General features: G+C 30.8%; 1 protein-coding gene across 2 annotated transcripts in view; it reads right to left on the bottom strand.

The window, feature by feature from the left end:
- LOC145332104 (uncharacterized) overlaps positions 1-11662 on the bottom strand; it is a 46345-nt gene extending 34683 nt beyond the window's left edge. For both annotated transcript variants that reach the window (XM_080177033.1, XM_080177032.1), the window contains exons 1-6: positions 11537-11662; positions 6481-6591; positions 5026-5103; positions 4534-4641; positions 3151-3202; positions 1957-2015 (exon numbers count right to left, since the gene is read on the bottom strand). In XM_080177033.1, coding sequence (XP_080033159.1) covers positions 1957-2015; positions 3151-3202; positions 4534-4641; positions 5026-5103; positions 6481-6591; positions 11537-11605 — 477 coding nt within the window. In that variant the 5' untranslated portion in view covers positions 11606-11662. The remainder of the gene's footprint in view (positions 1-1956; positions 2016-3150; positions 3203-4533; positions 4642-5025; positions 5104-6480; positions 6592-11536) is intronic.
- Between the last annotated feature and the right edge of the window lie 427 nt (positions 11663-12089).

The following is a 12089-nucleotide window of genomic DNA, read 5'->3' on the forward strand; positions in this document are numbered from 1 at the left end:
GACAATAGCCGATAAATTGATGGACATTCACAATGATGATACACAAAATTGCCCCTTCTGTAGATTAAACTTAGTGGTTAAAACGTTTGAGCCAAACAATCAAAATTTACTGAATCTCTCAAAGTTGTTAAGTCAACGAAAAAACGTTGATATAAAACTTTGAAGACTAGTGTAATAACCATGCCATTGTCCCATCTCTCTCTGCTAATTACACAAACACAGACAATTGTAGCATAGACGTCCAAGCTTTTTATTTTTTTTTGGGGGGGGGGAATACCCCCTCCTAAATGGTTGGGGGTGCCTACGGCACCCCCAGGGTAGGGGTAAATTTTAAATGGGGGGGGGGGGGGTAACCGCCCAATTACCCCCCCCCCCCCTTGGACGCCTATAAATTGCAGCTAAGTTTTTTAAATAAGACATTTTATTTGTAAGGTTTTTTTATAGTTAAAGACTAAAATTCAGGGATCGGAAGCCTCACGTAAGCCGCGTGTAAGCCTCAGTGAAATCGTGATTTTATCACTATAAAATTCAGCTGGATGTATAAAACGGCTCTTCAGCAGACAATCCTTCTTTCTGAAATTTTTTTTTCTGCTCACAAGCAGGTTTAAAACTGAGGCTTATGCGCGGCTTACGTGAGGCTTCCGATCCCTGCTAAAATTTGACTTTGTTAGTCTAAAGATGTAATTTGGGTTTCCTAACAACCTCCCCTTTCCCCCCACCCCATCCGACACAAAAATTTATATTTGTGAAAGGCGTTTTAAAATTTCTTTACCCCTCTATCTAAAAATAAATTATCCCCTATTATTATTGAGATTTTTTATCCCCAAACAAGCAATTTTAAGATAACCAATAGCAGAATGCGTTTAAAAATAATTTCCCCTTTCTTTGGACGTTGCCATTTCAACAACCGGTAGAAATAAAGTGGATGTTTTTTTTTGTCAAAATTGTTTGTGTAAATCTTTATTCATATTGCTTTTTAAAAGCGAAGCTTTTCTATAATTATGGTCGGTCCGTCCGTACGTCCGTCCGAACGTCCGTACGTCCGTAACGGATAGCTTTTTTCGCTAATTTAGGCATGTTAGAATTGTCCTATCGATTTCAAATTTTGCATGGTGATTCCTTTAGTAGTTAGGTACGATTTAGAAAGCGTAGCAACTCTATAATCATTACCAGAATGTTCGTACGTCCATTTTAAACATGTTAATTTTTTTACTTTTTTAACAACAAATTTTTATGTGATCTATAATCCTATTGATCTCATTTTTGGTATACTGATTCCTGGGACAACAAAGTACAATATTATAAGCGAAGCAACTCTATAATCAAGCCCTAAAAATGTAAGTATGTCCATAAACATTATTCTGTATCGTGCAGTTTTACAACAATTATACTTACAATTTTGCTTCGACATTTTTACATTTATATTCTGATTATTCAGTTCTGACACTATACAAGAGTTAATGTCCGTTTGTCCTACCGTTTTAGTGCTTCGCTTATATGGATGTTGTCATCCTTGTTCCTTTGTATCCCTGAGTTTCAGTAATTCTATAATCATGCTGTGCCTTATAATTTTATAAATAACCTTTGCCTTGAAATAAAATTATTATGATTCATAGAAATCAGCTGGGGAATTGAATTTTTTCCCCTTTCTTGAAAATTTAATATAATCTTTATTATAATAGCTGTTCTTGAGGAGAAATTTCTGGAAAAATTTTTAGATAGAAAGGTTGATTTAAGTCTTTAAAATGTATACCTATATAGTGTTGATAATACTGATTTCTGGTGGGTTATTAGGTTTCAATTCTTTATCATAAATTGGTGAATGAAGTTACAGTGTTACTATACTATCCATGTTCATTTAAGACAACATAATATTTAAGGCTTATACTAGAATTCCTTACCCCCTAATTTTTTTTCTTGGCCAAAGCCTCAAGTTACTAAAAAGATAAAAATTACCTGTAATGTATCATTATCAAAAAGAATAAGATTCACTTTCAAAGGTTGATTACCAGCATCTAAACATTTTTTTACAATTTAATTTCCTGCTTTTTAATTTCATTTTTAATTGGAAAAGTATAAATTTACCCATCTAAACAGATTTTATAACAAAGATGAAAAGATCCAAATATGAATACTCTAAAATCTGGAGGTAGGCCAAACGAACATTAATACTTGTATGGTGAAAGAACTTAGTAAGCAGAATATTAATTTAAGTATAATACAAATAAATTCAATTTGTTTAAATTTGCTTTATTACAGGATTCTGTTTAAGAACATACTTACATTTCTAAAAGCGAAGCTTTTCTAAAATTAGGGCCGGTCCGTCCGTCCGTCCGTCCGTCCGTCCGAGATAGATAGCTTTTATTCGTTAATTTATGCATGTTAGAATTGTCCTATCGATTTCAAACTTTGCATGATGATTCCTGTAGTAGTTAGGTTCGATTTAGAAAGCGTAGCAACTCTATAATCATTACCAGAATGTCCGTGCGTCCATTTTAAACATGTTGATTTTTCTAATTTTTTAACAGCAAATTTTTATGTATTCTAATTATCCGTTTGATCTGATTTTTGGTATATTGATTCCTGGGACAACAAAGAACAATATTTTAAGCGAAGCAACTCTAAAATAAAATCCTAAAAATGTAAGTATGTCCATAAACTCAATAAACATTATCCTGTATCAAGAAGTTTTTCAACAAATTTACTTACAATTTTGCTTCGACTCTTATACTTTTATATTCTGATAATTCAGTTTAGACACTATACAAGTGTTAATGTCCGTTTGTCCTACCGTTTCAGTGCTTCGCTTTTATGGATGTTGTTATCCTTGTTAGTATTTGATTACGGAGATGCTTTGATTTGAATATTATACCTTCTTGTCCTAAGAATCATTATTCCTAAAATCCGATGAATAGGATAATTATATAATTTAAATAATTATCAAAAAAAACATGTTTGAAATGGAAATACGGACTTTCTAGTAACGATTATAGAGTTTCTACGCATTCTAAATAGTACTTACCAGTTACAGAAATCATCATGCAAAGTTTGAAATTGATTGGACAATCCTAACATGTTTAATTCGAAGTTTTATTAAACACACTATGCGTGTTGAAACGAAATAAAAAGTTCAGTTTTAAATTGTTATTCCTGTTATTTTCCAGAACACCACATGTCGGATTCCTGATTTTCCGTTGGACATCTAGAATAGACAGAACTATATTTATCTTCATATAAAAGTAACAGGATGTCTATCTTTGAGTGTCTCTGTCTGTCTGTACCAAATGATCTTGCTAACCAATAAACATTTAAGCTTCTTATAGGTCAAGGGAAGGTTTCAAACTGTGGGAGAAGCCTCTAGGGTCGCGTTGTAGATACTGGTTTAAAATGTAACCCTTGAAAATTAGAAGATCTGAAATGTTCATTCTAATGTTACAGGCCTATACTTTGATTGCATGAATTTTTTCTAAAATGCCCAGGAATCTTAAAGGATAAGACAATGAATGATAATCTGATGTACATGTTTATAACCAATATTAATCCTTCTGTGTATCAAACTTTGTTTAACTTTGGGACACTGCTATTTTTAACCAACAAAATCAAGATTTAAGAAAGTATCCAATTGGTTTTAAGCCAAAGAAACGGAATCTATTTGTAAACATTGAGTATAATTTACACTCCAATGTCCCCTCCCTCTCTTAAGATTTTGGTTTGAATTAATTAACCAAGATTAATCAAAGTATGAGAGACAAGGTTTATAAAAATATTTTTACAAAACAAGTCTCTCCAACCAACCCATTTAGTATTAAAGGTTCTTTGGTTCTTGTTTTATTGCTTTAAACAAAAACAATATTAGACTTTTAAGAATTAATTATTTATGTAACAAGAACGTTTTCGAACTATTGCAAAAAATAAAAACTAGAAAATTTTTTTTTGTCTACAGGAGGATTTAATTCATGATTTTGCGGCCAAAATGTCTTTCCAACCCATTGGTTTCAAGTTTTCATTGAATGGAGGGAGGGAAGGAACACTAGACTAAAAATTACTATGGTACACACAGTTTATACATATGTTATTCGTTAGCTTAGAAACCTTAAGAGTACTCTTATTATATCTTAGTTGGTTGGTTAAAACTAGCAACTTTTAACAAGTTATTTCAATCTAAAAAAGCGTTAATTTCTTTTTCTCCATTGGGGATGTAGAATGTACTAAAAATGTACTAAAAATTTCTGCCATTATCTTATCCCTTGAGATTGCTGGTTTTCATGAATGACTTTTTTAACCCCGACCCTCTGTCTTACCCAAGGTTCTAAAAGGATAGGACATTGGCCGATAAATTAATGTATATCCCCAATGATAATATACAAGATTACCCCTTCTGTAGATAAAAGTTAAAATGTTTGGACATTCAACTTAATGAACCAACCAATCAAAATTCAATAAATGTCCCCAAAGTTGTTAAGCTAACGAATTCAAAAACTTTGGGGACTATTGTGATAAACAGCCCAATACCCCCTCCCTCCCTAATCTTACCGATGTTAAACTGTTTCTTCTCTGAGCGCCAATGATGACATTTGGGTAGGTTTGTTTGATGGCTTTCTTCCAAAACTGCAGCTGCCCAGTTTTTATGGGTATCAAAAACTAAAACAAATAAAGTTTTTTTTAGGACTGCTATATTTATCTATCTATCTATCTATCTATCTATCTATCTATCTATCTATCTATCTATCTATCTATCTATCTATCTATCTATCTATCTATCTATCTATCTATCTATCTATCTATCTATCTATCTATCTATCTATCTATCTATCTATCTATCTATCTATCTATCTATCTATCTATCTATCTATCTATCTATCTATCTATCTATCTATCTATCTATCTATCTATCTATCTATCTATCTATCTATCTATCTATCTATCTATCTATCTTTCTATCTATCTATCTATCTATCTATCTATCTATCTATCTATCTATCTATCTATCTATCTATCTATCTATCTATCTATCTGTATCTATACCTGAAGTTTACTTGTATTAATTTTGCCCGGGCAAAGCTCGCTCGTTCGTTCTCCGTTCTGTGCCAATCTCCCAAGTATCTGAATAAAAATGTTGCTTATTTTTCTCGGCTGCTATTAAAAATAGACAACTGGAATGCTTTTTTAGGAAGATTCCAATTGACTACTGCTCTTTTTTTATCCTGTCCGTTTATCCATATGAGATCTAATAGGATAGATTTAATGTCTAATATAATATCTCATTTTAGATTTTTTCATAATTCTGTGCTTTGCTTCGCTATTTCAGAATGTTTTCTTCCTTGTGTTTACAAAAGAATTAATTGTAAATAGATTTGAAAATTAAAATATTTTGAAGGTAACCTAGATTAAATATTTTGATAGATTTTAAATTGATTTAACAAGGACAATATATTATAAAAAGAAGTAGGTTTTTATTGTTTAATGATCTTAGAAAATGCTTGTCTATATATATTGGTTGTAAATTTCAGAGAAACTTTATAAATTTCTCAGTCTTAGGTAAGCTTCTTATACGTCCCGGGTATGGTTGAGTCTCTAATATTCCTAGATTTAAGTATTGGGATGTTTTTTTAGGCCATATCCAACTCCTACAAATACATAAGGGCACAGTCGCTAGTTAATTCTAAAAGACACATTGTTTTTTTTTTAATATATGATTATTTATAACATATAGTAATTTAGCATTAGTTAGGGGAATGATGTGTTCAGTGTAGCCACACAGGGTTAGGGTCTTACGTAGGCACTGGGCAACCTCATCAAGAAAGTAGGTCGGATACACTTTAATTTTAAAAATTTTTTAATGCCATTAGAATAGCATAATGCAAAGACATACAACTTTAGACTTTTTATATAGAGAAGCCACAATACTAAAAGTAATGGAGTAGTAAAAAGGAAAAATGATAAAGTTGTTTAAATGAGGTGAAGGGCAGAGAATAAAAAGAAAAATCAATTGCAATGATTTTTACAACTTTTCACTGTTTGAAAAACAAAAATTATTGATTTCAATAAGGAAAATTGTGTCCATATTGGCACAGCAAAACCTAAATATTTGAGTTTTCAAGGAACTATTTTTTCATGATTTAAGCAAAGCATTTGATTAAAACCTGGCTACCTCCATTAGGCATGCACTGATCTGACCAAAATAAAATTTTGGCCACAATAAAAGTATTATTGAGTCATACAAATTTTGAATTGGCAAATAAGGCAATGGCCGAAAAATTTTTATACATCACCAATGATGATACAAAAATATCCCTTCTATAGATTACAATTTGTGGTTGAAACGTTTTGACACTCAACTTAATGAACCAACCTCAATCAAAATTCAATAAAAGTCCTTAGATTTATCAAGTCAACTTTGGGGACTAGTGTAATAAATAGCCCAATGTCCCCTCCCTTCCTGATTATTGATAGGTACCCAAGACTTACTAAAAAACTTACCGTAATAAAGGCATTATTAAGTTCTACAAATCTTGAATGGGCATTTGCGACACTGGGATGCTTCTCTGGTAATAATAACATTGACTTCTTCTTAAATTGTTTCTTTAATTCCTGAAATAATATATTATGTAATAATAAATGGAGTTACGTTTATTCTTATATAAAAGTAAAGGATGTCTATCTGTTTGTACCAAAGAATCTCACTAACCGATGAACTGATATGGTTCTACTTTAAAATTTGCTGCTCAAAGGTCCCGGAAAGGTTTTTCAAGTAAAATTTGAATAAGCGGAGAGGGGCAACTTTCCCCAAATCACTTTAGCGCCTCTAAAGGCGTAACTGTTGAATAAGAAAGGATAAGCACATTATATTAGTCTTTTTAAAAGCTATAATTAGGGTCGGTCCGTCCGTCCGTCACGGATAGCTTTTTTCGTTGATTTAGGCATGTTAGAATTGTCCTATCGATTTCAAACTTTGCCTTTAGTAGTTAGGTACGATTTAGAAAGCGTAGAAACTGTATAATCATAACAAGAATGTCCGTACGTCCATTTTAAACATGTTGATTTTTTACTTTTTAAACAACGAATTTTTATGTGATCAATTCATCCGATTGATCTGAATTTTGGTATATTGATTCCTGGGACAACAAAGTATAATGTTATAAGCGAAGCAACTCTATAATCAAGTCCTAAAAATGTAAGTATGTCCATAAACATTGTCCTGTATCAAGCAGTTTTTTAACAAATTTACTTAGAATTTTACTTTGACTCTTATACATTTATATTCTGATTATTCAGTTCTGACACTATACAAGTATTAATGTCCGTTTTCCTACCGTTTCAGTGCTTCGCTTTTATGGATGTTGTCATCCTTGTTTATATTTGTATTGTCAAGGTAAAACACCTTTTCCCAAACTTTTGGGAATTAAGTCAAGTAGTCTTATTATTATCATTATCTTCTGCTTTAATGTCAAACGTATATTTTAATATCATGATAATACATGGTCAGATTTTAAATGGGTTAATCAATCAAAAGGTTGGTTGTCTTGTGGGTATAAATGATATCTATCTAAAAGTACATCAAAATTAAAATTGTAGCAAAAGCAGTTTTTACAATTTCATAATTCTTTTTAATAATGATTTTTTTGGTTGCATTTCTTTGCACTGGGCAAAATTTATCAATACTAAAAATCAATGAAAAAATTGGCATTTGTCTGTTCAAAAAGTTGAACTCATTATTGTTAACTGGTTTTTAATGAAAATCTTGGCTTGAATAACTGAAAATATTACTTTGAAATTTTAGTAACAAAGCAAATAGATATTAAAATGATTGGAGAAAAATTAGCATAAGAAAATTGAAAGAACACATTTGAAAAAATAGGATCTTAACTTCAAAATAGCCTTTATTAGCTGCAAAGCACTTGAAATTTTCATTTAGACTAACAAAAAAAAAAATTATTTCATTTTAGAAATTATTTATTTATTTTTAAATTTTAAGTTACATATGTATAAAATAAATGAATCTATAGATGATGTAGCTTTCAAGCACTTCTTTTCTTTGACCACATATGAGATGAAATAAATACATAATATTCGATCTTCTGCAAAACATTATGGCTGGTGACCAACATTTGGCATCAAATATTTCAAATTATACAATATATGATTTCAAAAGCATTTTATCAGGCTTAATCCAACTGCAGTCATTATTTAACTCAGCCAAACTGCCATCATATTGGAAGGAATGAGGGAGGGGGGGGGGGGGGATGAGTATGAATACTGCCTAAAAAAACAAGGAAAGAACCCTTTTCTACCATGAGAATATGACTTGTTGTTCAAATAAATATTTATGCATAATTTAGGAAAGGTCAAATATTGATTTATCATAAAGAAAAGTATAAATAACAATGACTATGATTCTCACATTATTATGAAATCAATGCACCAAGAGGTATGCAGAGGAGGGGTAGGAATAGCTCCAGTTTCAGAAAAAAAATTTGGGATACATTTATCAGCTTAATTTGGAAGTAGGAATCAGGAAAAAAATATCACACTCTATTTAAAAGACTCTTGTAATAACAACAATTGAAGTAAATGTTTTGATGGTTTTGATGTAATGCCATTTGGTAAAACCTACAAATCTGCAATTACAAATAATTTTAATATTTTCTTTAACAAATATTCATATACTGATAGAAAACATTGTTTGAAAGCAATATGAAAAAAATAACCTTTGACATTCTGGCTTGAATTTGAAAGAATTGCACTTCCAAATGCAATCCTTGTTTGTGAGAATGTACAAACGTTTTTATAAAAAGATTTGGGTAAAGTCCAATTCATAACATCGCACCTTATGGGGCGATTATTGGTATTTTTCACTTTTCTCCTATTTCTAGCCACTGCGGGGGGCTCTAACCCTGTGTGGCAATCACCTACTCCAATATAACATAACCTAACCTAAAATAACCTATAAAAAGTAATTTTTAAAATACAACGAAGGGACTATTCCCAAAGTTTTTAATAATTGACTATTTAATTGACAGCATACGCAAAATAGGTTTATGTAATTGTATCTAAAATAGTAAAGTGTACAAACTAAAGTTCTAGAAAGTTCTTACAGGCCAAAAACTTTTGCTTTTTATTATTAGAATTTTTTTCAAGGTTATTTTTATTTTCTAATCATATTATAATAGTACATTGATATTGTTATGTTTAATGTTAAATTTTCATGTATAAGAATGAGATTCAACATTGGATATATCATTACTTGGATGTTGCATCAGGTTTTCATGTTCTCTGTTTAAGCAATACTGCTAGCTAACATTAAGATATCCCCCATTCAACCCCTTTACCTCATCTCCTCCAATCCTACTGGATGAACGAACTGACCAATAAATTTGGTTTATATTATTAAACTAATTTTACAACAAATTTTCTCCTGTCAATGTCCAGGTATATCCTAGATCTAAAGGTAGGCAGCACTTAATTTCTACAATTATTTTACATCATAAATCAGACACATTTTAATAATATGATTCCTTTATATCAATTAACCATAATTGAGTATGGCAGGTGTTGTTCTTAATTCAAATAAAGGAAATAATAAAATTATCCCTTATTGATGCTAGCAATAGCATTATCAACTTTCCACTCCCCGAATTAAAAACGATAAGATGGATTGTTTTCCAATAAAATGAATCAAATCTAAACATTTCTTTTTTTTGTCAGACAACATTGTTAAGCTATGTTGTGAAAACAAATCCTTGACTTTCTTGGAAACTGGTTCGATAATTTCAATTTCAAATATTGCCTTTGAATTCGCTGTTATAAAACCAACTTTTATTTAGTTTTTTTTTGCAAACTTATAGACTGTTGTTCACTGTACTTCTGTGGAAAAACAAGGATGACAACATCCATAAAAGCGAAGCACAGAAACGGTAGGACAAACGGACATTAATACTTGTAAAGTGTCAGAACTGAATAATCAGAATATAAATGTATAAGAGTCAAAGCAAAATTGTAAGTAAATTTTATGAAAAACAGCTTGATTCAGGATAATGTTTATGGACATACTTACATTTTAGGACTTGATTATAGAGCTGCTTCGCTTATTAAATTATACTTTGTTGTCCCAGGAATCAATATACCAAAAATCAGATCAATCGGATGATTAGATCACATAAAAATTTGTTGTTAAAAAAGTAAAAAAATCAACATGTTTAAAATGGACGTACGGACATTTTGGTGATGATCATAGAGTTGCTACGCTTTCGAAATCGTACCTAACTATTAAAGGAATCACCATGCAAAATTTGAAATCGATAGGACAATTCTAACATGCCTAAATTAACGAAAAAAGCTATCCGTTACGGACGGACGGACGGACCGACCCTAATTATAGAAAAGCTTCGCTTTTAAAAAGACAAAAACAGTAATAAGACAGATTATTGGTTGTTTGAAATTTAATTTCAAAAGAATTTTATTAGTTATATAAAAAATTTAATTTAATATTTGGAAACTTTGTACTTTGTCTCCTCCCAGTTTTTTTCTGTCTCCGCCTTCAACCAAACTCACCATCCAAAACTCCGCCTATTTCCTAACCATCAAAAAAATTCCTTGAATAAAAACTATTACTCAATAACTCAAACAAGGCCAAGAATTATTCCCTACTCCTCCTGTTTTAAAAAAACTAATGTTTTAATCTTTTATTTCAAACTTTTTCAGTAGTCATCTGTATTTTATGGTGATACCTAAGATTCAAAATAATTTGTGACATTGTTCTATATAAATGTATGTTTAATATCTTTGATCATATTTGCTGTTATCTAATGTCTCATACCTATATTTTTTAGACAAAATGAATTGAAAATGATTGCTAAAATCGAAATATATCTTCATGTCTTAGAATAGTGTATTTTTTTTAAAAAATAGGTTGAAAAACATACTAACTTTAAAATAACTTTGTACTTTTCCATTAAAGTCTTAAAAAAAAAATCTTTCTGTGTGTGTGTTCAGTAAGATCTTAGGAAATATATAGACCATTGTATATTGTATTGTAAATTATACTGGTACCCAAAATCTTGATTACTTTGGGGACTATAAAAAATTTGCAAAGCTCAAACTTTTAACCAATAATTTTAATGTACTGAAGAGGTTATTTTGTCATTTTTGTCCTAATCTATAAGGGAATACATCAATTTATCATCCGATGACCTATCTCTTTAGATTAATGCATATCTGATAAATTTCGTAACAAAGTTAAATACTGATTATTTACAGTGCTGTTATAGCATAAATATAGACATACAACAGGGATCTTAAAAGATAAGATAATGGATAATGAATAACCGTATATGGCAATGAGTTGCTCCAGTTTTGGGTCATGGTGCTCCCCCTACTCTATCTATTAATCTATTAATGTCATGCATATGACATAGCAGCAGTATGAAACATTTATAACGTCTTTAGTTATGATGCAGGTTTGAGCTGTGATTCAAACACATCACCTCCAACGACAACAAACGGATGCGCCATGTGTTAAGCCAGGGTTGTGGGTTACCTTTATAGTAATAGGAGCATCAGTAAGAACACCAACAAGATCACACTCTCTCTGAAGATCCTCCATCATTATTTATAAACTCTAGTGCATTTTATTAAAGTTAGATCTGAAATATAAGTGAGTTAAATTAAGTTGTTGCATTTTGTATTTCAAAATCTGTCATAGTTATTGTGTGTATGTCTTCAAAAAAGAGAAAAATTACCTATGCATGAGAAATTTTTGTTGGGCAGTTTTTGTTCTGTCTGTCTCTTGGAGGCAAGGAATGTCCATGTGTGGCTTTCCTTTTGTTTTGTATTGATGTTTGGATATTCATTATAGAAACAAAATGTATATTGTTGTACTAAGTGAATACTTTTGAAAGTGGTGTTGGGGCTTTATGATTTCTTAATGCAGGTATGATTATTTTATCAAATTTAACCCACCCTAGGTATGTAAGAATTGTGTGTTCAAGTGGGGAATAAGACAAAGAGGTTTTATGTCAATTTTATTTTTTGTATAAATTTATTGTTCTAACAAAACGAATGAAAAGCACAAAAAGACACATTTTTTATAT

Source organism: Acartia tonsa, chromosome 11 (assembly GCF_053477335.1).
Source record: "Acartia tonsa isolate MP-2025a chromosome 11, ASM5347733v1, whole genome shotgun sequence".
NCBI lineage: Eukaryota > Metazoa > Arthropoda > Copepoda > Calanoida > Acartiidae > Acartia > Acartia tonsa.